The 26158-nt window shown below is 40.2% G+C and overlaps 2 protein-coding genes and 2 long non-coding RNA genes across 8 annotated transcripts; 3 read left to right on the forward strand and 1 right to left on the reverse strand.

Moving 5' to 3' along the window:
- The first annotated feature begins 1166 nt into the window (after positions 1–1166).
- LOC109197680 (tripartite motif-containing protein 16-like) lies at positions 1167–5863 on the forward strand. 3 transcript variants are annotated; one of them, XM_019353371.1, is made up of 4 exons: positions 1182–1282; positions 1580–1594; positions 3122–3326; positions 3822–5863. In XM_019353371.1, exon 4 carries the CDS (start codon positions 3855–3857, stop codon positions 5490–5492), a length of 1638 nt encoding a protein of 545 aa, XP_019208916.1. In that variant the 5' UTR covers positions 1182–1282; positions 1580–1594; positions 3122–3326; positions 3822–3854; the 3' UTR covers positions 5493–5863. The 3 variants fall into 3 exon arrangements, with proteins under 3 accessions (XP_019208915.1, XP_019208916.1, XP_019208914.1); XM_019353369.1 differs by lacking the exon at positions 3122–3326 and having other exon boundaries at positions 1203–1282; XM_019353370.1 differs by lacking the exons at positions 1580–1594; positions 3122–3326 and having other exon boundaries at positions 1167–1282.
- A 2010-nt stretch (positions 5864–7873) lies between these two features.
- Positions 7874–13643, forward strand: LOC109197679 (tripartite motif-containing protein 16-like). Of its 2 annotated transcripts, XM_019353367.2 has the most exons (3): positions 7910–7989; positions 8287–8301; positions 10530–13643. In XM_019353367.2, the coding sequence occupies exon 3, from the start codon at positions 10563–10565 to the stop codon at positions 12198–12200; it is 1638 nt and encodes a 545-aa protein (XP_019208912.1). In that variant the 5' UTR covers positions 7910–7989; positions 8287–8301; positions 10530–10562; the 3' UTR covers positions 12201–13643. The 2 variants fall into 2 exon arrangements, with proteins under 2 accessions (XP_019208913.1, XP_019208912.1); XM_019353368.2 differs by lacking the exon at positions 8287–8301 and having other exon boundaries at positions 7874–7989.
- A 3144-nt stretch (positions 13644–16787) lies between these two features.
- LOC109197460 (uncharacterized) lies at positions 16788–17493 on the forward strand. The gene is made up of 2 exons (XR_003215266.1): positions 16788–16983; positions 17064–17493. It is a non-coding gene; the product is annotated as an uncharacterized LOC109197460 (long non-coding RNA).
- A 71-nt stretch (positions 17494–17564) lies between these two features.
- Positions 17565–18861, reverse strand: LOC112843124 (uncharacterized). 2 transcript variants are annotated; one of them, XR_003215268.1, is made up of 4 exons: positions 18083–18861; positions 17950–18009; positions 17806–17865; positions 17565–17723 (listed from the first exon to the last, which is right to left on the reverse strand). It is a non-coding gene; the product is annotated as an uncharacterized LOC112843124 (long non-coding RNA). The 2 variants fall into 2 exon arrangements; XR_003215267.1 differs by having other exon boundaries at positions 17565–17865.
- Positions 18862–26158: the final 7297 nt, after the last annotated feature.

The following is a 26158-nucleotide window of genomic DNA, read 5'->3' on the forward strand; positions in this document are numbered from 1 at the left end:
ATGAACCAAAACCATCTTGCTACACATCTGTACTTTCAGAACTCTGATGTGGAAAATCAAAGATATAGTCCACCTAGCCTCATAAGATGCTTTGTCTCCTTTACTGTGTGCTTGTGGGTGATCCACTGGGCCCACACTGCCACCTCATGGTAAGTAAGAGTATTTGCTTTCTAAACCACTACGTCTCATGTCCTTCCTCAGATAAAGATGGAAATTAGTATGTTGGAGCTTGTTTAATCTGTTTCAGAAGCAATAGCAGCTCAAAGCAGACTGTGGGTTTCCTCCAGCCCTTACCAGTTTCTAGTAGGTCCTGGTTGAATATAACTGTTCTTACTGGCCTGGCCCACTCCAAAAGCAGTCATTCTGTTAGTCATGCCACCTCATTGCCGTAGAAAAGCTTCTCACAGCCTCTGAAGCAGGTTTAAGAGTAAAACATACATTTGGTTTCATGGTATTCCCAGTAAAAGAAAGAACCTCTCTGACAGAGTGCCCCTGTTGATAATACAGGTCTGTAAGGCCTTCTGCTCACCTTTAGATAAAAGCACCACTGGGAGATGAAGTCGTAGATAATCAGCTAGGTGCCATCCTTTGTGGAGGATTTAATTGTTTGTTTTTTTAGTTACAAGTAAAAGATGGCCATTTAAATGTGAGACAAGCAAAATGATCATGTTACTGTCTTGAAAAAGACGACAGCTGTAAGAATACAATCACTGAATGTTCAAAATGCACTGATTGATCTCTAAAACGACACGTTAGCAGGTTTTACCATATTTAGCCATTTATTTTGACCCTATACCGATAAATACAGGAGACTAATGCTGGTTAGTAGTTTCATTTTAATGTTACATGTTCTGTCATAGACTGTCATAAAACTGTGAGATGTTCTAGACACTCTAACACCTCTGATGGGCTCACCAATAAGACAGTTGCCCGCCCTCTCAGCCTGGCCATACCAAATAAAAATCAACCACTAAGTTTGACAGGTTGCTGAATTAAGACATAAAATCCAACTGCCCTGAAGAGGAGTAAAGAAAGAAATCAGTTTAGTCTAAATTGAGGTTTGTAATGTTTATTTGTGTAATTTTGGTATTGGATCTGTTTTAAATGCTGCACATACAGTACAATACTTGTTGCTCATACACAACAGGTTTTAAAGTTCATTTCCTTCACTGGGCCCAATCTGGCAACTTCTGCGTCTCAAAGGAGGAGTCTCGAGGAAGGTATTTGTCAGACACAGTCAGTCCCATCAGACCTGTCGAGAAAGCAGGACGCAGGATTTCTGGTAAGTAAATAATTCTATGTAGTTGTTTATTTGTTTCAAACATGTTTAATCCACAGGTCAAATGCACAAATCTAACCTTTGTTTCAGAGACAAACAGCCAGCAATACTTGATTACCAGCACTTATTAAGCATATTTAATTTTTGTAATAATATATGATATTATTAGATCATGATAATATTGAAAGATCTAACCTGTCATAAATAAATCAATGTTTTGGACACTCAATGATTCTTGTGTCAATGCAACAAGTAAATGATCTATGAAAACTCTTTCTGCTTCCCCCCCGTTTGTTACAGGAGTTGCCACAACAGGTCGGTCCACATTTTATTATTTATCAGATTTTTACACTGGTTGCCTTCCTGACTCCCTGCTTATCTGGCAAATGTGTAAAACACCACTTAAAAGAAACATTAAGTTTGACACATTTATCTATTATACAAACTGAAAAAATATGGTCTCTTCTTTTTATGTGGACTGAAAATGATTGATTTATTCCACCACAGTCCATCATGTGGCAATGCAAAGCTATTAATGTTTTAATTATGTTTTATTTGATAAATATTAGCATCAGAGACCCATGAATACTACTACTTTTTTACTTTAAAATTTATGCTTTTTTTCAATTAAAACAAGCAGTTCATCACTTCAGTCTGCTTTCGCTTCTGCATGATATCAAATACTGGATGAACACACTAGGCGTGGCTCAGGGTGATGTACCAAACCCATAATGGTGTTTCCTTTTGTTTTAATATTCATGTGACCTCAGCCCCCATGGAGCACGGAGCGGGTAGTATTCACACTAAGGAAAACTTGGCAAAATATGAGAATTGTTCATTCTAAATTGGTGCTGCACTTTTACTGAGGTGCCCAACAAAACACCTGCCAAATATGCAAAAGTGAATCAGGTAAAGAGTTTTTATGGGTTTTCTGAATGACTGTGATGAGAGTTGATATTCATTTCCCAGCTAGTTGCTGTAGTTTGAGTGCATATCCCAGATATGAAGCATACCCGGCTGTGGAAAGCCAGTTTTTTCAAACTTGCAAAGTATGGTGTATGGTTTTTTAGGCTTTCTGGAACCAGAACCTGTTGGAGAGACTCTTGTTTGGCCTGAGAATACTTTGGGTGCCCACAGGAGGAACTGAACTAAAAGTGCTGCTTGAGAAAATGACACCTGGAATAGCCTGCTGTCACTTTGGACTAACTTTGAATAAGTAGAAGATAGTGGGTGGATGGCATACATGCCAACCCTCCCGATTTTTCCGGGAGAATCCTGAATTTCAGTGCCCCTCCCGAAAATCTCCCGGAGCCACCATTCTCCCGAAAGTTGTTCTGATTTTCCACCCGGACAACAAAAATGAAAAACCATATCCTATAGCGCGGCCCAGCCAATTCCAGTTTCAAACAATGGCGGCAGCTACTTAGTTTTAATATTACTTTTATTACTCTTTCTGGGTCGCAAAATAAACTTTTAGCATACTTTCAGGCGAGAATGTAGCTATGGAAACTTCAAATGTCTGAGCCGGCGAGAACAGTGAACTATCGGCACATCGTCTTCAAACCCCCGCGGACTTTCGCTACTCAGGTTAAATGTGAAGTCACTTAGATAACCTAAAGATGTTATTGTTTGACTTTTTTCAGTGTTTTATTTGTTCCTGAGTAAATCGGTTTGGCTGAGATTAAAGTTATTAGATTTGATTAGATTAAATCAAACTTTATTATTCCATCGGAAGGGTTCATCCAGGGGTTTTCACACAGCTGAATAAACGTAAAACAGAAACTTGATTAAACAGAAGTGTGAGATGGTCGAAAATTTACGCCAGCGCCCGGTTATATTTAGCAATAGATAGCAAGGAGCAGACGGCAGAGTTTCACTCCACCGAGAGAACTCGTGACATAATTCTGAAGGCCAGACCGTCACAGACGCTCACTTCCGACCTACCCGGCTTTTGGAGGACCAAGCCCACTTAGACCACGAAGGCCGGGTCCTTGGGTGGATCCAGCCTCTGAATTTGGACAGCCCTGGCTGAGGGACAGTTATAACGGTGACATTTAACTTACTTTAAAGAAATAATTTTAAATAAATAAACACTGTAAAAATTCAAGTTTTTTGTATATGTATTTGTATACCCCCCACCCCCTCCCTTTTGAATGTCTCCCTAATTCTGAGGTCTCAAGGTTGGCAAGTATGGTGGATGATTGGCTAACTGGATAAACAGTTGCTATGAGCGGTGAACCCCAGATGGACAGACATACAGAGATTTTGGAAATTATTTGTATGAAAGTGCATTTAAGTTTTGTTTCTGATTTTTATTTTTACTTTTTATTTTATACTTCTCTTTGCTATTTGATGTTTCCTTTATTTTTCAACTTGTACAGTTTTAGTTTATACCTATAATTCTACTGGTGTATCAAATACTTATTGGTTCCCACAGCTTAATTTCCTGCATATTCTTGCAGTTCAATGACAAAAATTAAGAGTGAGACGTATGCCTTTCTGGAATGACGCATGACCTGATACACACATCCTCTTTTCACAGTGAAACTATTTGGCATTCACCTTATCACACAGAATGGCACAACAAGGAAGCAAGTCAGTAAAATTCCACTGTTCAGTCTGTCTGGATCTACTGAAGGATCCAGTCACTATTCCCTGTGGACACAACTACTGTATGAGCTGTATTGAAGGACACTGGGACAAAGAGGAACCAAAAGGAGCCTACAGCTGTCCTCAGTGCAAAAAGAGTTTTATATCGAGGCCTGAGCTGGAGAAAAACACCATGTTAGCAGCGTTAGTAGAGGACTTGAAGACATCACCTGAAGATGTTTCCTGTGATGTCTGCACAGGAAAGAAGCTGAAAGCAGTAAAATCCTGTCTGGTATGTTTGGTTTCTTACTGTGACCAACACCTCCAGCCTCACTATGAATCCTCTGCCTTTGACAAACACAAGCTGGTCAAACCTTCCAAGGGGTTGAAAAGTAACATCTGTTCAACTCACAATGAGGTGATGAAGATGTTCTGCCATACTGATCAGCAGTGTATCTGCTATGTCTGCTGCATGGACAAACATAAACGCCATGTAACAGTTCCAGTTAAAGACGTAAGGGCAGACAAAGAGAAAGATCTTAAGATGAATCTGCAGGAAGTCCAGAAGAAAATTCAGACCAGAGTGGAGGAAGGTAAAGTGCTTGAGAAAGAGATGGAGGGGATCAAACTGTCTGCTGATAAAACAATTGAAGACAGTGAGACCATCATCAATGAGCTGGTGAGTTTCATCAAAGAAAAAGGCTCAAATCTAGAGCAGCAGATCAAATCCCAGCAGAAAGATGAAGAGAGGCGAGTCAAAGAGCTTCAGAATAAGCTGGAGCAGGAGATCACTGAGCTGAAGAGGAAAGAAGAGGAGCTGAAGCAGCTTTCAGACACAGAGGACCACACCGAATTTCTACTCAGGTACTCCATGATGTCAAAACTCAGTGAATATACAGATTCACCAAGCTTTAAAATCTGTCAAGTTAAGTACTTTGAGGATCTGCAAACAGCACTGTTAGAAGCCAGAGAAAACCTCAAAGCATTTCTAAGTGAGGAATGGAGGAAGATCACTCTGACAGTGAGATCAGTGGATGTTTTATTGCCACAAATTGAACCAAAGACCAGAGATGAGTTTTTAAAACATGCATGTCAACTGACGATGGACCCAGACACAGTCCACAAAAAACTCTTCCTGTCTAATCAGAACAGAACTGTATCAGACAATGCACCAAAACCAAATATTTATCCTGCATATGCAAAAACGGACAGGTTTTCCATCCAGCAGCAGGTCCTGAGTAAAGAGAGTCTGATTGGACCTTGTTACTGGGAAGTGGAGATGAAAGGGAGAGGTCTGTCAGTAGCTGTGACGTACAAGAATAAAGATAACCTGGATCAAAGTGATTTTGGAAGTAACAATAATTCCTGGGCATTAGAGTGTTACGGCGACTACTACAAATTCAGACACAACAAAATCAAAACTTCCCTCTCAGGCCCTCTGTCCTCCAAAGTAGGAGTGTACGTGGATCCCAGAGCAGGTATTCTTTCTTTCTACAGCGTCTCTGACACCATGGCCCTCCTCCACAGAGTCCAGACCACATTCACTGAGCCGCTCTATGCTGGACTGTGGATTTGGAAGAGTTTTTGGACTGACACCACTGCTACGTTTAATGAGATCAAATAGGCTGTTTTCATTATTTTGTGAACCCATCGTGTTTTTTTTTTCTTTCCTCACTGATCAAATGCCAATCAAACATCTTAGGCCAGGTGTCACAGAGAAATATGAAATATTGATTAAAATCTGATATATTTCTTTGTGCACAGGAACATGAAATCCGTAGCAGCTTGGTATGATGAGTGCCAGTGTTTGCACATGTATCATTAATCAAAATGTGAGATTTGTTTTGTACAGTTTATACTGTTGCTGTGAGGTTTTCTCTTTTACTGTATGAATCACTCATTAACTTTCTCAATCATTTTTTATTTCATCCTTTCACTATTTAAACATTGTAAGAAAATGACTGTAATGATGCGTTTGTACAGTCATAATATGAAATCAGATGTACATTCTTAAAAAAAATTCTGTTTAACAATAATTATTGAATGTTAAAATTAACTAGTGAAGATAGTAGGTTAAAAAAGTTGACTAATATTAATAATGTCTGCAGTATATTTTGTATCAGTCCAGCTGTTACATGATGTCATTAAACTTGTTCTGAATTTGTTCACTTTTATTTGCTCCTTATCATCTTTGGAACATTTTTTATGACCACTGTGTTCTATAAACAAGAATTTCATTTATTCCAACAATTTTTTCACACCTTGAATATTTATATAATTCAGGGGAACTGCGCATAGTGAGCATCTTGGAGTATTTTGCAGGATTTTTCTCTCACAACACAAAAACTGAATACAAATGTTGAGTTTGTTTTTGTTTAATTGTACTTTTTAAGGATCCTTTTAAACAGCTGATTATATGTCGTGCCCTTTTGTACGTTTTTTTTCTTTAAAATACCAACTTAGGTTTCGAAACTGTTGAAATATATACGACAATACAGGCTTTATAATTCCCATTGTTGGGAAATTCTCATTGAAACAGTAATTAACATTCAGATGATATGAATTCAAACAGAAGTGTCAAGCAGTGCAAAAAACTGGGAATTACAGGGTATCAGGGTCAAAACGTCTACAAATAAAGACAGTTCATCACTTCTTCCCACAAAGCATCAGTTTCCTTTTTTTCAGTCTTAAGCAATAGACCCAGGAGTCTCCTGTGTTCAGCCCCCCAAGGAATTAAATTCCAGGACAGCAAGATGGTCTTTGTTTTCTCCATAATCTATCGCTTTGGTTCTCACAGCACTAAACCAAATGGGGTTTCTCAGCAGTTCTCCAGTGATGATGAACCAAAACCATCTTGCTACACATCTGTACTTTCAGAACTCTGATGTGGAAAATCAAAGATATAGTCCACCTAGCCTCATAAGATGCTTTGTCTCCTTTACTGTGTGCTTGTGGGTGATCCACTGGGCCCACACTGCCACCTCATGGTAAGTAAGAGTATTTGCTTTCTAAACCACTACGTCTCATGTCCTTCCTCAGATAAAGATGGAAATTAGTATGTTGGAGCTTGTTTAATCTGTTTCAGAAGCAATAGCAGCTCAAAGCAGACTGTGGGTTTCCTCCAGCCCTTACCAGTTTCTAGTAGGTCCTGGTTGAATATAACTGTTCTTACTGGCCTGGCCCACTCCAAAAGCAGTCATTCTGTTAGTCATGCCACCTCATTGCCGTAGAAAAGCTTCTCACAGCCTCTGAAGCAGGTTTAAGAGTAAAACATACATTTGGTTTCATGGTATTCCCAGTAAAAGAAAGAACCTCTCTGACAGAGTGCCCCTGTTGATAATACAGGTCTGTAAGGCCTTCTGCTCACCTTTAGATAAAAGCACCACTGGGAGATGAAGTCGTAGATAATCAGCTAGGTGCCATCCTTTGTGGAGGATTTAATTGTTTGTTCTTTTAGTTACAAGTAAAAGATGGCCATTTAAATGTGAGACAAGCAAAATGATTATGTTACTGTCTTGAAAAAGACGACAGCTGTAAGAATACAATCACTGAATGTTCAAAATGCACTGATTGATCTCTAAAACGACACGTTAGCAGGTTTTACCATATTTAGCCATTTATTTTGACCCTATACCGATAAATACAGGAGACTAATGCTGGTTAGTAGTTTCATTTTAATGTTACATGTTCTGTCATAGACTGTCATAAAACTGTGAGATGTTCTAGACACTCTAACACCTCTGATGGGCTCACCAATAAGACAGTTGCCCGCCCTCTCAGCCTGGCCATACCAAATAAAAATCAACCACTAAGTTTGACAGGTTGCTGAATTAAGACATAAAAATCCAACTGCCCTGAAGAGGAGTAAAGAAAGAAATCAGTTTAGTCTAAATTGAGGTTTGTAATGTTTATTTGTGTAATTTTGGTATTGGATCTGTTTTAAATGCTGCACATACAGTACAATACTTGTTGCTCATACACAACAGGTTTTAAAGTTCATTTCCTTCACTGGGCCCAATCTGGCAACTTCTGCGTCTCAAAGGAGGAGTCTCGAGGAAGGTATTTGTCAGACACAGTCAGTCCCATCAGACCTGTCGAGAAAGCAGGACGCAGGATTTCTGGTAAGTAAATAATTCTATGTAGTTGTTTATTTGTTTCAAACATGTTTAATCCACAGGTCAAATGCACAAATCTAACCTTTGTTTCAGAGACAAACAGCCAGCAATACTTGATTACCAGCACTTATTAAGCATATTTAATTTTTGTAATAATATATGATATTATTAGATCATGATAATATTGAAAGATCTAACCTGTCATAAATAAATCAATGTTTTGGACACTCAATGATTCTTGTGTCAATGCAACAAGTAAATGATCTATGAAAACTCTTTCTGCTTCCCCCCCGTTTGTTACAGGAGTTGCCACAACAGGTCGGTCCACATTTTATTATTTATCAGATTTTTACACTGGTTGCCTTCCTGACTCCCTGCTTATCTGGCAAATGTGTAAAACACCACTTAAAAGAAACATTAAGTTTGACACATTTATCTATTATACAAACTGAAAAAATATGGTCTCTTCTTTTTATGTGGACTGAAAATGATTGATTTATTCCACCACAGTCCATCATGTGGCAATGCAAAGCTATTAATGTTTTAATTATGTTTTATTTGATAAATATTAGCATCAGAGACCCATGAATACTACTACTTTTTTACTTTAAAATTTATGCTTTTTTTCAATTAAAACAAGCAGTCCATCACTTCAGTCTGCTTTCGCTTCTGCATAATATCAAATACTGGATGAACACACTAGGCGTGGCTCAGGGTGATGTACCAAACCCATAATGGTGTTTCCTTTTGTTTTAATATTCATGTGACCTCAGCCCCCATGGAGAACGGAGCGGGTAGTATTCACACTAAGGAAAACTTGGCAAAATATGAGAATTGTTCATTCTAAAATTGGTGCTGCACTTTTACTGAGGTGCCCAACAAAACACCTGCCAAATATGCAAAAGTGAATCAGGTAAAGAGTTTTTATGGGTTTTCTGAATGACTGTGATGAGAGTTGATATTCATTTCCCAGCTAGTTGCTGTAGTTTGAGTGCATATCCCAGATATGAAGCATACCCGGCTGTGGAAAGCCAGTTTTTTCAAACTTGCAAAGTATGGTGTATGGTTTTTTAGGCTTTCTGGAACCAGAACCTGTTGGAGAGACTCTTGTTTGGCCTGAGAATACTTTGGGTGCCCACAGGAGGAACTGAACTAAAAGTGCTGCTTGAGAAAATGACACCTGGAATAGCCTGCTGTCACTTTGGACTAACTTTGAATAAGTAGAAGATAGTGGGTGGATGGCATACATGCCAACCCTCCCGATTTTTCCGGGAGAATCCTGAATTTCAGTGCCCCTCCCGAAAATCTCCCGGAGCCACCATTCTCCCGAAAGTTGTTCTGATTTTCCACCCGGACAACAAAAATGAAAAACCATATCCTATAGCGCGGCCCAGCCAATTCCAGTTTCAAACAATGGCGGCAGCTACTTAGTTTTAATATTACTTTTATTACTCTTTCTGGGTCGCAAAATAAACTTTTAGCATACTTTCAGGCGAGAATGTAGCTATGGAAACTTCAAATGTCTGAGCCGGCGAGAACAGTGAACTATCGGCACATCGTCTTCAAACCCCCGCGGACTTTCGCTACTCAGGTTAAATGTGAAGTCACTTAGATAACCTAAAGATGTTATTGTTTGACTTTTTTCAGTGTTTTATTTGTTCCTGAGTAAATCGGTTTGGCTGAGATTAAAGTTATTAGATTTGATTAGATTAAATCAAACTTTATTATTCCATCGGAAGGGTTCATCCAGGGGTTTTCACACAGCTGAATAAACGTAAAACAGAAACTTGATTACACAGAAGTGTGAGATGGTCGAAAATTTACGCCAGCGCCCGGTTATATTTAGCAATAGATAGCAAGGAGCAGACGGCAGAGTTTCACTCCACCGAGAGAACTCGTGACATAATTCTGAAGGCCAGACCGTCACAGACGCTCACTTCCGACCTACCCGGCTTTTGGAGGACCAAGCCCACTTAGACCACGAAGGCCGGGTCCTTGGGTGGATCCAGCCTCTGAATTTGGACAGCCCTGGCTGAGGGACAGTTATAACGGTGACATTTAACTTACTTTAAAGAAATAATTTTAAATAAATAAACACTGTAAAAATTCAAGTTTTTTGTATATGTATTTGTATACCCCCCACCCCCTCCCTTTTGAATGTCTCCCTAATTCTGAGGTCTCAAGGTTGGCAAGTATGGTGGATGATTGGCTAACTGGATAAACAGTTGCTATGAGCGGTGAACCCCAGATGGACAGACATACAGAGATTTTGGAAATTATTTGTATGAAAGTGCATTTAAGTTTTGTTTCTGATTTTTATTTTTACTTTTTATTTTATACTTCTCTTTGCTATTTGATGTTTCCTTTATTTTTCAACTTGTACAGTTTTAGTTTATACCTATAATTCTACTGGTGTATCAAATACTTATTGGTTCCCACAGCTTAATTTCCTGCATATTCTTGCAGTTCAATGACAAAAATTAAGAGTGAGACGTATGCCTTTCTGGAATGACGCATGACCTGATACACACATCCTCTTTTCACAGTGAAACTATTTGGCATTCACCTTATCACACAGAATGGCACAACAAGGAAGCAAGTCAGTAAAATTCCACTGTTCAGTCTGTCTGGATCTACTGAAGGATCCAGTCACTATTCCCTGTGGACACAACTACTGTATGAGCTGTATTGAAGGACACTGGGATAAAGAGGAACCAAAAGGAGCCTACAGCTGTCCTCAGTGCAAAAAGAGTTTTATATTGAGGCCTGAGCTGGAGAAAAACACCATGTTAGCAGCGTTAGTAGAGGACTTGAAGACATCACCTGAAGATGTTTCCTGTGATGTCTGCACAGGAAAGAAGCTGAAAGCAGTGAAGTCCTGTCTGGTATGTTTGGTTTCTTACTGTGACCAACACCTCCAGCCTCACTATGAATCCTCTGCCTTTGACAAACACAAGCTGGTCAAACCTTCCAAGGGGTTGAAAAGTAACATCTGTTCAACTCACAATGAGGTGATGAAGATGTTCTGCCATACTGATCAGCAGTGTATCTGTTATGTCTGCTGCATGGACAAACATAAACACCATGTAACAGTTCCAGTTAAAGACGTAAGGGCAGACAAAGAGAAAGATCTTAAGATGAATCTGCAGGAAGTCCAGAAGAAAATTCAGACCAGAGTGGAGGAAGGTAAAGTGCTTGAGAAAGAGATGGAGGGGATCAAACTGTCTGCTGATAAAACAATTGAAGACAGTGAGACCATCATCAATGAGCTGGTGAGTTTCATCAAAGAAAAAGGCTCAAATCTAGAGCAGCAGATCAAATCCCAGCAGAAAGATGAAGAGAGGCGAGTCAAAGAGCTTCAGAATAAGCTGGAGCAGGAGATCACTGAGCTGAAGAGGAAAGAAGAGGAGCTGAAGCAGCTTTCAGACACAGAGGACCACACCGAATTTCTACTCAGGTACTCCATGATGTCAAAACTCAGTGAATATACAGATTCACCAAGCTTTAAAATCTGTCAAGTTAAGTACTTTGAGGATCTGCAAACAGCACTGTTAGAAGCCAGAGAAAACCTCAAAGCATTTCTAAGTGAGGAATGGAGGAAGATCACTCTGACAGTGAGATCAGTGGATGTTTTATTGCCACAAATTGAACCAAAGACCAGAGATGAGTTTTTAAAACATGCATGTCAACTGACGATGGACCCAGACACAGTCCACAAAAAACTCTTCCTGTCTAATCAGAACAGAACTGTATCAGACAATGCACCAAAACCAAATATTTATCCTGCATATGCAAAAACGGACAGGTTTTCCATCCAGCAGCAGGTCCTGAGTAAAGAGAGTCTGATTGGACCTTGTTACTGGGAAGTGGAGATGAAAGGGAGAGGTCTGTCAGTAGCTGTGACGTACAAGAATAAAGATAACCTGGATCAAAGTGATTTTGGAAGTAACAATAATTCCTGGGCATTAGAGTGTTACGGCGACTACTACAAATTCAGACACAACAAAATCAAAACTTCCCTCTCAGGCCCTCTGTCCTCCAAAGTAGGAGTGTACGTGGATCCCAGAGCAGGTATTCTTTCCTTCTACAGCGTCTCTGACACTATGGCCCTCCTCCACAGAGTCCAGACCACATTCACTGAGCCGCTCTATGCTGGACTGTGGATTTGGAAGAGTTTTTGGACTGACACCACTGCTACATTTAATGAGATCAAATAGGCCGTCTTCATTGGTTTGTGAACCCATCTTGTTCTTGTGTTGTTCTTTTCTTTACTCACTGATCAAATGCCATCATCTTAAGCCAGGTGTCACAGTGAAACATGAAATATTGATTAAAATCTCACATTTCTTTGTGCACAGGAACTAGAAATCAGTAGCATCTAGGCATGATGAGTGCCAGTGTTTGCACATGTAGCATTAATCAAAATGTGAGATTTGTTTTGTACGGCTTATACTGTTGCTGTGAGGTTTTCTGTCTCACTGTATGAATCATTCATGAACTTTCTCAATCATTTTCTATTTCTTCCTTTCACTTTTTAAGCATTTAAAAAAAACCTGTAATCATGCGTTCCGTACACCCATAATAATTTAAAATCAGTTGTACATTCATGTTTAACAATAATTATTAAATGTTAAAAATGAATTAGTTGCAGCGCCTATACCACCTACGACAACTGAGGAAGTTCAGGGTCTCTCCAGTGATCCTCAGGACTTTCTATACAGGCACTGTGGAGAGCATCCTCACACAGAACATCACATCCTGGTTTGGAAACAGCTGTGTCAAGGACAAAAAAGCTCTTCAGAGAGTGATCTGTACAGCAGAACGCTGCTGCAGGGCTGCACTCCCCTCCCTACAGGACATTTACACTAAGAGATGCTGGACCAGAGCAGCTCAGATACTGAAGGACCCGTTCCACCCTAGCAATAAACTGGTCCATTTTCTGCAATCAGGCAGAAGGTTCCGCACCATCAGGGCAAGAACAGAGAGGTTGAAGAGGAGCTTCTACCCTCAGGCCATCCATGTGTTAAATCAGGACCCCCCCCTTCACCATCAACCATAACAAACTGATACAGGACTCACATATTCCCATTTCATGCCCGATCCTTCTGACTTCATTGCGGCACAAGTCACTTTAACGCCCCACTCACACAATTTACACTCCCAAATTTTGAACTGTAAATTTCCAGATTGTTTTATTCTATTTAACTTAATATATATATAATTCACTCACTTATTGCACATAATGTCCTCTTTGTATATATCTACTTACTTACTGTATATAATGTTTTTCCCTCTCTATTTTGCACAGTCGAGGAGCGTATCAGGTCACATTTCACTGCATCTTATACTTGTATAACTATGTATGCGACAAATAAAAGGATCTTGAATCTTGAGTCAGTGGGTTAAACAGGTTGATTAATTTTAATAATGTCTGGAGTATTTATTGTATCAGTCCAGCTGTTACATGATGTCATTAAATTAGTTCTGAATTTGTAACTTTTATTGACTCGTTATTGTGTTTGTAACATTTGTGATGACCACATATGATCCTGGGTCTTATGACCCAGCGGTTTCAGTTTCTTGTGTTTTGTCATTTTGTATTATGGTTTGAGTCCACCTTGTTACTGTTGCACACTTGGATTAAAATGAATTGAAACCAGTGGGGCTTTGTGAGTTCGCCTTTACTGTATCTGCAAATATATATGTAGACATAGCACAACGTTACACACTTTTGCAGTCTCACACAACTCTTACGGTGTGTTCACACCGAATGCGATAGGCGCGAGCGAAAACGCCCCAAACACCCCTAATTTGACGCGTGCACATTCGCACCTCGACGCGTGTCCAAGAAAAATCCATCGCGCCTCAAAATTGCATCTTTTCACGCCCGTGAACCGGAAATGTGGGAGAAATGTGGGAGGAAGTTGTGCCGGACGGTATCTTTGCTAGATGGCAGCTGTGAGCTAGCGCTTGAAGAGAGTGTCAGCCTTCTCTATTTACTGTGGAGAGCAGAGCAGCGGCGTTAAGGACGTCCTCGCCGTACCTGGGTCCATCAGGTCCTCCAGAGGCGTGAGCAGTTCGGTGAGTTTCACCACTTGCTCCAGGAGCTGCGCCTGGATGACGGCGATGACAGCGATATCGTCTTTCACTCGCCCAGTTTGAGGACCTGCTGTCCCGCGTCGGTCCCAGAATCGCCCGCCTAGACACCAACTACAGGCGCTCAATCCCACCTGCAGAGCGCCTGTCCATCTGCCTGAGGTTAGTAAAAGTGTTTAATACGGTAGTCCTTTATTGATACCTGTGCTATTATATGCTAAACTATCGTTTATACACTGCTAACATGGCTGTGGTATGCTAACAGTGAATGCCGTCGGTGTTTACTGATAGCAAACTGTGGTACGGAGACGACTGTTTATAATATTTCTAGTGATACTCGACAGTTCTCATCAAGTCCCGATTTAATTCAATTTATGCTGTTATCAGTGTTTGCAATGATAGCATGGCTGTGGTGTCATATCAATGTATGCTCTGTGTTTGCTGATATCAAACTGTGGTATGAGGACCACTGTTGCTAATCTTTGTAGTGATACTCACTCCTTTTTTTTTTATAACTGAGAGCTAGATAAAATTGTAAATGGTAAATGGTAAATGGCCTGTATTTATATAGCGCTTTACTAGTCCCTAAGGACCCTAAGGAAAATTGTGAACAGTTTGGTTCATCTTTAGTTATATGGTTCTATCTAGCATATTCTATCTTGATAAGCTATGTCTTATCACAGGTTAATTTTTCAAAAATATTAACAATGATTTAAGCAAGGAAAGGGCTACATGTCAACATACAACTCTTTATTTCTATTAATGTCTTACTTCATTCCTACCTGATTGACATGTCTAGGAATTATGAGTGATTGGCTCACTGTAGTGGTAAAAGTTGTTACCAGTCAAATTATGATATGGTAAAGTTAAAACAAAACACAACTGTTTTATATTATATCTAATATATATTATGTAATTATCCTTATAATTACAAAATGTTTTATGTAAGATTTATGTTTTGTAATTTAAATCTGACATCACAAAAGTATTTTGGAATTTGAATAATGTATTTTGTAACGGCAGTACACATAATACTAATTTTGAACAATTTTGTCCAGGTTCCTTGTCACCGGGGACTCCTTCAGGACCATCGCGTTCAGTTTCAGAGTCGGTGTGTCCACAGTGTGCCAGATCACCCCCCAGGTAGCGACGGCCATCTGGGACTGTCTAGTGGACGACTTCATGGCTGTGCCTTCACCTGGAGACTGGCGGTCCATCACAGAGGGATTCCAGGAGCGCTGGAACTTCCCTCTCTGCTGTGGAGCTCTGGATGGGAAACGCGTCCAGACAAAGGCACCCCATATATTATATAGGAGAGACACACATTGATATACACGAAATATTTATTCCATTTCTTTTTTTGTGGTGCCCAAATTTATGCACCTGCTTGATTTTGTTTAAACAATTATTGCACACTTTTTGTAAATCCAGTAAACTTCTTTTCACTTCTCAAATATCACTGTGTGTGTCTCCTGTATGATATATTTAACTGACATTTTTTATTGTAACCACCAACAATTTATACAGGAAAATAATGGCTATTAACAAGGTTGCCCAAACTTTTGCATCCCACTGTATTAGTATATTCTGTCATTAGTATAATATGAAATAAATTCTACATGTGTCAAGTCGTGTGCCAACATTTGCTGTGTAGTAGAACTGAGACATTAGTCATTATAAAAATTTATTTGAAATAATATTAAAATTCTCAAACAGAAAAACACTGAACATAAATATATAAAATATAAGTATTTACAGAGAGACAGGAATAAAAAGGACCCAGCTGCTCTCCAGAGAAGGAACAAAGCTGAGGAGGAAATGCTCCATTGGAGACTGGCGTGGCCTCTTCAGGGACACCAGGGCCCTGTTTCAGAAAGCCGGTTTAGTGCAAACTCTGAGTAAGTATACCCTGAGTTAACGAAAACTCTGGGTTTTCGGTTTCACAAAGCGAGTTTAGATTAATTCTGAGTGAGTTACTATGACGACACACTCCGTGAAGCTAACCTGCCCCCTAGCAGGTTTACTTCAACTAACCCTGACTGTCTCCGCCTCTTTGTCGGAAATCTGACTGTAGGAAGTGTCAGACATGGTGCCCCTTCCTTGAAGAGCCAGTAGATGTTGAAGCCCAAATTCTCCGCAGAGCTCTCCGCCGGGAGAGAGTGATTAGAGCGCGTTTGGACATTTTATCATTTCCTGATGATTTTCTGTGTGAACGTTACCGTTTTTCAGCACAATCTATAATTTATTTGAATAACATCCTCAGGCCTTATATTGCTCATGTGACACATCGCGGACATTCTCTCAGTTCTGTACATATTATTTGTATTGCACTTCGTTTTTTTGCAAACGGGAGCTTTCTGTATAATATTGGTGACGCTGAGCACGTTTCCAAGGCTACCGTCTGTCGGGCAGTCAGGAATGTTACAGTTGCACTGAAACGTCTCCTGTACTCGTTTGTGGTGTTCCCCGGTCATAGACCCACAAGATTTATCAAACAGGGATTCCACAAAATTGCAGGTATCAGGATGAACAAAACCTAATTCATGATGTGGTGATACTTGAACTACTACTTAGATTTTACATTTATTTTCAGGGTTCCCAGGCGTGATTGGCTGTATAGATGGCACTCACATTCCAATCATTGCTCCTTCAGTAAATGAAGGAGACTATGTGAACAGGAAGTCTTTCCACAGCATTAATTGTACAGGTACATAGTTCCCTGTAGCATTTCAAACTAACACATTATTTCATTATAGTAATGGATGCTAATTTGTGTTCTCTGCACTGTGAAGATCATATGTGATGCTGCCAACATTATCACAAATGTGGAAGCCAAGTGGCCAGGCTCTGTTCATGACTCACGAATTTTTCGTGAATGTACACTGAGCACAAAATTTGGACATGGTGAGTTGAAAATACTTTAAAATATATAAAGACCAATTGCTACAGGGACATTTGAACTGAAGTGTATCCTTCTGTCTTAGGAGAGTTCACTGGCTACTTGCTTGGTGATAGGGGGTATCCATGTTTACCCTATTTGCTTACCCCTTACCCTGACCCGGGCCAAAGCAGCGATATAATCTGGCTCACTGCAGGACAAGAGCCAGAGTTGAAATGACTATGGGAATGCTTAAGGCCCGGTTCCAGTGCCTTCAAAGTCTCAGGGTCACCCCAGAAAGGGCATGTGACATTATTGTGGCATGTGTGATTCTTCACAACATTGCCACAATTAGAGGAGAACACTGTCCTTCTGAACCAAACATCAGCAGTGATCCAAACCATGAACATCCTGACCCTCCTACGGACATACAAGATGGAAGAGCAGTCAGAGACACCATATGTCACAATCATTTCCTTTGACCCATCACCTCAACATGTTGAAAGAAGAATAAACAGATTTTTTGTTCAACTGGCTTTATTGGTCACCTGTATTTCCTGTACACAAAGTATTAATAAGTATATTATTATGTTGTTCAAACACTGAAATAATTCGTCCATCTCTGACCACCCACCCTTAACTGATGTTCCAGCAGTAAAATCTCAATCTTGGTCTTTTGGATCTGCTGCTTGAAGTGTTCCATTTCCAAGTCGCATTTTTCTATTTTCTTGATCAAATATTTCTTATACAGCTGCTTTACAGGGAGCTATGGAAACACAGGAAATAGCATTGACATTCATAGTACGTGCCTACTTAGGTTGGTTGTAAATCAGTGCTGAACATCTTACTGAGGAAAGGTTTGTTGGAGAAGTGGCTGGACCCTCTTCCTCTTCATTCCCATCATCACTCTGTTAGAGACATAGAAAGTCCATGGTTTTATTATAGCACCACATTTTATTCAATTGTTATATTTTCCATTGTAAGATGTAAACCTCATAAAGTGTCTCTGTTGCTTCCTCCTCTGTAACAGCTGTCAATGTTTCTTCAATTTCCTGTAGTGGAGAAATTAACAACATTGCTGTTCTACTGTAAACTCATAATCTGTGGAGTATTAAGAGTACTCACAACTGCATGTTGCTCTGGCTCAACAGGAGGCTGCACCAGATGCAGTACACCATCACCATCAACTGATAGAATATGAGGTTTATACAGGTCACTTATAACTTACAAGGAACCAAATGGCAATTAACAAACATATACCAATCACCTTACAGTTCATTGTCATTATGCTCTCAAAGACAACCAAGACTGAGGGAAGGCAAAATCAGTAGGAAGATAACTTCACTACAAAATAATTCATTATGGTAAAGAGTTTATCAAATGAATGAGTAGCACTGCAAAGGTGACTGTGAAGAAAGGATGTATGCACATCATGTATTATTTTGAATTTACCTCTTATGTAGGCACTTGTGTCTTGCGGGGTTATTGACTCAGAGGATGTCCCTGCAGAGATGCCTTCAGCCACAGGGCGCCCACTGTTTTGGCTGAGGGCCAACTGCTCAGCCTCTGTGAGTGGTGGTGGTGGAGGACCCCCACCTGTTTTTCAGGCCTCCGCTTTTTTTCTGTTGGCTATAACGGGTCACATTTGAGCATACAGAGTAAGCAAATATGTACTTGTAATGTGCTCACATAATTTCAATAAGTGCTTACAGAAAGAAAATTAATGTAGCCTCTAACTGCAATTGATTTACATAGGACAAACAGACCAAGCACTATGGCTCATAATACAATTACACCTTACCTGTTTGGACTATATTTTTATATTTCATTTTTACTTGCTGCCAGGAACGTTTGGGGCCTGTTGGGTTGCACCTGCGCTCACATCACATCACAAAATAAAATGTATGAAATAAACACTAAAGTTAAATATAATAAAATAACGTGTTAAATGGGTGGAAATCCCTAGATCAATGTTTAAATTAACACTCACGCATTGACTCTGTCGGCTATGTTTTGCCATGCATGCTCCCTTTCTTTTGCAGCTGAGGCTGTGTTACTTTTTTTCTGCAAAATATGCATGTTATCGGCATATGCTGCCATCAGAATTTCAGCCTCACGCGCTGTAAAATACATTGACCGCGCCTTCTTTCCCTCCGTCTCCATGGTGCCTCGCTTAATCTGTGCTCCACTAATCAGGGCTTTATGTATCCTCGTGCGTGCGCTTAACTTGGGGTTAAAGCAACTCCGCGTTGATTGAACTGATTGTTATCAGCCTTTCTGAAACCGAATATTCCGAGTTGGACAGTTCGGGGTTACTCAACCCTGAGTATCATTTTTAACTCTGAGTTTTCTAAACCGGCTTTCTGAAACAGGGCCCAGGATGGCCAGCTCCACCGCCGATGGACCGTCCTGGGACCAGTCCCTCATCTGCCTCGGAGCTGTCCTCCTCTCTGGGCCTGTAAAACAGCACAAAACACAAAGAAATGAGAAGGCTGCTACTAGATTTTAATTTCAACATTGAAAAAAACCAACAAAAAAAACAAAAACAGGATATAATCAGATTAGTTGTAGATATTTAGTAAAGGTGATCACAAGGGAATCCCACTGAGTAAAAAGCTATCAGTGCTTGCTGTACATCTGATGCTACAATTACATACCTGTGGGTGCAGGAGCAGGAGCTCAGGGACTGGGGAGCAAGGAGAAGCAACAGGGGATGCTCTGCTGCAGAATCAGTTGGTTCTGTCAAGACAATATTAAATGTGAACAGGCTGAATACAATAATCATAGAGAAAGTATATACAGTGGTCCCTCATTTATTGCAGCAGGGGTTGTCAGAATAACTAGCCCCTCGCCACGCACTTTATACACCGTTTTCCCCACACACATGAACATTAGTCACAGTTCTCACAATGTGATTCTCAAAGTGCAAACCTTTGTAGATTGCAAAACGTAAAAGTATTATGCCGTGTTTTGTCTTCATCTGCCTGCCACTTTCGTGCGCCTTTTTCCCTCGCGGTGCAGGTGTCTATTTCCGAATGAGGGTCATAGTTATGGGTGTTTTTGTGCTGTTTTATCTATTGGACGTGATGGTTATAAAAATAAAACATGATAAATTTGACAAGCGCAGGAGACACGACACGGAGGAGATTTGTCAATCAGGCTGCAGAATGCAATGCTGTACTGTGCAAAAAAAAAAAAAAATCAGCGAAAAAGCGAGGCAGTGACGGATGAGCGGGACCACTGTGTGCTGTTTATTAATAAACAAAATATATTCCTATATGACAACATGCATAAAAGCAGAACGGTATTTGTACATCAGTGGGAAAATAGCGGTGGCTTGCTAGCTTTTGTGCGGCTTCCTCGGGTCAGTGAAAAATGTAAAAAGAGAAATGAATGAACTTACCAGGTTGCCCGATCTCTTCACATTTCTTCCTCCAAGCTCGGTCCTTTATATTCCTGTCTCGGTACAGAAAGCAGCTGGTGTCGTACAGCTCCGGGTTGTTTGCTACGGCGTTGATTAGCCTTTCCTCCATTGAAGAATGAAGGGCTTTGGTTTGATCTGCCCCTTTGACCTGGTTACAGCCACGTCACCAGGCTCCTGATTGGTTGACGCGGCGCGATTTGACGCTGGAGTTCAAATTTTTCCAACTCGAGCGGTAGAGGCGAAACACGCGTATGCACAAAATGCAACACAAAAACTCACGCGCGTGGTTTTTTCCGCGAATCAAACGCGCCAGACGCGGTACACTGACGCGCGTTTCACGCGTTTTGGCGTTTTCGCGACGCAAATCTGCCTCCGAATTTTCGCCGGACGCGCAATCGCGTGTCATCGCGCTCTTTCCATTGACTTTACATGTAAACCTGACGCTCTGGCCGCCTCTATCGCGTTCGGTGTGAACACACCGTTATAGTTAGTTTTTAAACTCAAAACACTAATACTTCTTCCAATAACATCAATGGAATAAACGTCGACAACTGTGTGATTCAGCAGTCTTCATCCACTGTGATTACAGCCGAATACAGGTATAGATCCAACTACAACGCCACGAGGTTTCAACACGAACTAGTGGATTAGCTTCAGCTGCTAATTGTTAGCTTCGCGGCTAATCTACATCGCTACCAATGAGTACATACTAATGACACATAATGGGGATTAACGGCCAACTTTCCCGCATTCTCTGCAACCCCGTGGACTCATCTGTAGATACATTTTAAGTTATTTCCCATCTTGTATCTGCTTACCTGTAAATATATATGTAGACATAGCAGAGGTCACACACTTCTGCAGTCTCACACAACTCGCACTGCCTTATGGTTAGTGTCTGGGCTTATTTACTCCCGCTAGAGCTGCTCATTTTAGGGGATACTCCCTCTTGTGGTGTAACAGAGGAATAACTACCCTTCCTGCACTATGTCATTTTTGGAGACTGGGGCACACATTTTATTTTACAACAACCAAAGAAAATACATATTTGAACAATCAGAATATTTAACTAACTATAATATTGTAACTAAAGATTATGGGGGGTGTCCTGTTTTGTCCACAATGTCTTTCTTGTCCTTACATTACTTTAAAGTGTAGTCTGAGTCACTAGGTTTTTATGTTTATTTTTTGGTTGTTAGATTTCCCCGTGTCTTTGGTCCTGTGTCTCCCTCTGTGTATCTGTAGTCATATAGTTCCTGTGCCTTGTTTCCCCTCGTGTTTTATTCCATGTTTCCCCCCAGCCCGCTGTCTGTGCTCTGCCTGTGCTCTCTCTCCCCCTGCTGTCTGCGTCTCTGTGTTCTTCCTGTGTTACGTTTTGGGTCAGTATTTTCAGTTCTGTGTCCTCGCTGTCTTGTTATGCGTAATTGTCCTCAGCTGTGCTCCCCGTGTGTTCCCACGTCCCTCATTAACTTCTGTGTATTATGTCAGAATCTCCCCCTGTTCCGTGTTGCGTCGTCCCTCAGTGTTGTGTGCGTTTCCCCGTGGTTTCCCTGTGCCTCCTTGTGAGTTAGTTTTAGTTTTTCCCAGTGTAGTTTTGTATCGTCCTTTATCCTTATGCTAATAAAGCCGTGCTTTGTGTTTATCCACGCGTGTTGTGAGTATTGCGTTTGGGTCCTCACCTGCCTGCACGCAGCCAACATTGTAGTCCAATTAACATGAACTTTATTTTATTACACTTTTTCACCTTGAATATTTATACAATTCAGTATTGGAATATAATGCAGGATTTTTCTGTCACCACCAGAGATGGGCAGTAACGCGTAATCCGATTACTTTTTTCAAGTAACGAGTAAAGTAAGGGATTACCATTGCAAAAACGGTAATTAGATTACTGTTACTTTCCCGTAAGCACGCTGCGTTACTGCGTTACTAAAACTGTGATATTTTTGCGAGAGTGTCTCATGACAGTGACGTAAGCGAGTGCGACGTTCGTGCCAACAGCTGTGTGCAGATCAACAATGAATAATATATCGAGCGCGGAGAGAGTATGAGCATGCAGCGTTTAAAGCGTGGAAGTACTGACCTTACTTTGAGTCTGATTCCGTAAAAAGTGACAAAAACATTAGTGTCCACTGTTCACTGCGCAGGAAGAAAACTTCTTTTTACAGCGAAAAAAACCCTTAACTTCCGAGCAAGCGCCGAGTGCGCTACCACGGAATGTGAAATTCACAGAGAAACTCGCGGATTCTTCCACTGATCACTGCAGCACCTGCACCAGGGCAAACCACCGCCTGCCCCACTCCTGCTTTACAGGTGAAAATAGAGCAACAGGACCGCTAGTCTTTGATTTTATTTATTTTCTGCTGTGTTTTACTTGCATCTATTTGAAAGAGTGAGTGTAAACACAAAAAAAATATTTTATTTTATGTGCTGGAATGTGCAGAAAATAGGTTTAAATGTTAAACAAATTTCTTCCAGTCAGAGAATGTTGCATATAATTTAATGCTTGATGCTTAAAGTTAAAAGATTAAAACTAATAAAACCAAGTTTTAAAAAGAGACATTTCCATTTGATTACATTTTGTATGATGGATTATGCAGAAAAAGTAGAATTGGGCTGAAAGATCTATCGCTTTATCGCCTATTCAGGTTGAAAATCGTGTTTTTAAAAAGTAACTAAGTCACTAAGTAACTAGGTAATTAATTACTTTTGAAAATAAGTAATCAGTAAAGTAACGGGATTACTTTTGGGGGGAAGTAATCAGTAATTAGTTACTGATTACTTTTTTCAAGTAACTTGACCAACACTGGTCACCACACAAAAGCTGAATACAAATGTTTTGTACTTCTAAAGATCTTTAAAAAGGTGATGTTGTGCCGTACTGATCAGCAGTGTGTCTGTTAAATCTGCTGCATAGGAGTATATGTGGATCCCAGGGCAGGTGTCCTGTCCTTCTATAGCGTCTCTGACGCTATGGTCGTCCTCCACACAGTCTAGCATGTTCACTGAGCTGCTCTATGCTGGACTGTGGATTTGGAAGAGTTGGACTAACACCACTCAGTGACATAAGGTTCACTGGTTTTATCAAAGACCTGATGGGAAAAATGTGTGTCAACTATTTTGTTGCTCATTACTCAGTAAAATGATATCTGACCAGTTTCCAGTGTGGGCCGGGCTGTGTGTTCTTTTATTTCCTGTTGATTTAATTTATTAAAATTTTAAGAAGCTAGCTCCTCATGCTTTAATTAGTGAGCGACAATAACTGCCACATATGAATCATATCTATATGAAAATGTAAAACTGAATATTTATTTACATTTTACATCTGTGTTGTTTCTGTATGGTATTACTCTTCTACTGCACAAATCATCGATGGAGTCCGTCACTCTTTCAAGATGCTGAGGGATTTGTTGCTAACATACAGTAAATACTGTGATAATCAATAAAAACTCAAGTGTATATTCTTTTTTTTTAATTGTTAAATTGCTTTACAGACTGCTAATGTAACAAGAGTATTAATAACATTAATAAAGCTCACTATTTTGAATAATTCCTAAAGTATTTAATATGTGTTTATTATCGAAACTACAAAAGAATATAACCAGCATAATAAACTTTATATATTTATATAATAAATTCATGACTCATTCCAACATGGCTGATGATTTTTATTATTTAACTTCTTATATAATAGAGTATCTTGTATATTCTATGTAGAATAATGAAATCTACTTATCCGTTCCATCCATTCTCTTCCACTTATCCTTTTCAGGGTCATGAGGAGGTGGGGCCTGTCCCAGATGTCTTAGGGTGAGTGGCAGGGTACACCCTGTACAGGTTGCCAGGTTAACCTATCCCCACCAACTTTATGTCTTTGGACTGTAGGAGGAAGCCGGAGTACCCAGAGAGAATCCACAAACTCCGGGAGAACATGCAAACTCCACACAGAAAGACCCGGGCCTGATGGTGGAATTGAGCTCAAGACCTTTCTTGCTGTGAGGCAACAGTGCTAACCACCAAAATCTACTCATATCATGGTAATTTTAAAGTAAAGGAAAAAGTGACTCTGACATTTAGAGAAATACAAGATCTTGTCTAATTTCACTTTGAAGTTTAGGACTCTGCTTGGCCTAGTCTTAGACTAAAAAGTGTTTTGACACAGTAGTTTCTTTTAGATCTGGGAATACGCTTAATCTATGTGTGGATTTGAGAGCTGAGAGTTGATCTTAACTCCCAGCTGATCTTAAGAGCTTCCGGATGTGACCAGCAGATGGAAGCATTACTGCACAGACAGACCTGGAAATTCTCCTCCTCATACTACAATATATTGATGCATACAATGAATGATTCTGCCAGAATCCGTCAAAGAGTTTTACAGGAGCCACAAAAGAAGAATGTGTTGTTAATCACTATTCTTAAATAGTGGACAACACAGAGAAATTATATTTCTTTTACAGCTAGTTGCTGTAGTTTGTGTAGGTCACTTTGAAAATCCCTGAATACAAAGTAAACCTGGCTACAGAGTGACGGTTAGCACAAACTTGCAATGTACACTTGGTAGTTGGGTCAGCTTTAGGTTGTTTGTCTTCCTCAGGCAAAGATGCTAAAGAGTATATCGCAGTCTGTTTATTCTGTGCCAGAAGCAACAGCAGCTCCGACCCCCCATCAGAACTCCTCCAGCCATTGTTGGTTCCTAATAAACTCTTCTCACATATAACTCTTGTTACTGTCTATTCCAAAGTAAAGAGTCGTTCACACCATCATAAATGGGTTCTGTAGGTCAGGCCAAATAATTAACCAAGGAAAAGATTTCCCTCTGCCTCTGAAGCAGTAGAAGAAGCAGCAGTAGTACAGGTGTTTTGTCTCCGTGGTCTTCAAAATGAAATAGTCTCTGACAAAGAACTCTTTTTCTGATGCGCTCTGCTCAGCTTTAGGAGCTGAAGTAAACCTTGACTCAGGCTTCCATTCGTAATCCAATGATCAAACAGACAGGTTTAACCAGGAGCTTGAAGCTGTTCTAACTAACCCTTCTTTCTGGAGTTCCCAGTTGTCTTGGCTGGAATACGTCCATAATAACATGACCTCAGCTGCCACTAGACTAGGTACCATGTAAAAGTATCCATTTGTTATATTAGAGTTTGCCCTAACTCAGAGAATAAATGTTGCTAAGTGTGGCCTCTGCTTACAGTTATTTCCTATCCAAATTCCACTGGACTGTCAAAATCACTGTCATAGTGTTTGGTGAGTGGCCGTTTCAAAAATGAATTAATATTAATGGTGTTAAGTCAAGGTATGTGGCAGCTCAAACTTAAGAGCTTCCATATATGACCAGCAGATGGCAGCATCAACTTACAGACAGACTTGTGTATACTACTGCTGTCTGTGCACCTCCGCTGCCACAATGTCTGCGTTATGCGGTGTAATGTCAATGAAGAAATGAGCAGGTCCTCTAACCTACTGATAAAGCGTCTACTGTTACAACAAATCTCATTAAGTTTCAGAAATCCAGAGAAATACATAGAAAACATTAAAAAACACATATTTAGTTCAATTCATTTTTTACATAGCGCCAAATCACAACAACAGTTGCCTCAAGAAGCTTTATATTGTAAGATAAAGACCATACAGTAAGGAAAACAGAGAAAACCCCAATAATCATATTAGCCCCCACCCACCCCACCCCATGAGCAAGTGCTTTGGTAAAAGTGGGAAGGAAAAACTCTTTTAACAGGAAGAAAAGAAACCTCCAGCAAAATCAGGCTCAGGGAGGGGCGGCC

The sequence above is a fragment of the Oreochromis niloticus genome, linkage group LG3 (assembly GCF_001858045.2).
Source record: "Oreochromis niloticus isolate F11D_XX linkage group LG3, O_niloticus_UMD_NMBU, whole genome shotgun sequence".
In the NCBI taxonomy this organism is placed as follows: domain Eukaryota; kingdom Metazoa; phylum Chordata; class Actinopteri; order Cichliformes; family Cichlidae; genus Oreochromis; species Oreochromis niloticus.

Bases quoted from the DNA above. Each gene is read 5' to 3' on its own strand.
- LOC109197680 (XM_019353370.1), top strand. From the start codon at position 3,855: ATGGCACAACAAGGAAGCAAGTCAGTAAAATTCCACTGTTCAGTCTGT.
- LOC109197679 (XM_019353368.2), top strand. From the start codon at position 10,563: ATGGCACAACAAGGAAGCAAGTCAGTAAAATTCCACTGTTCAGTCTGT.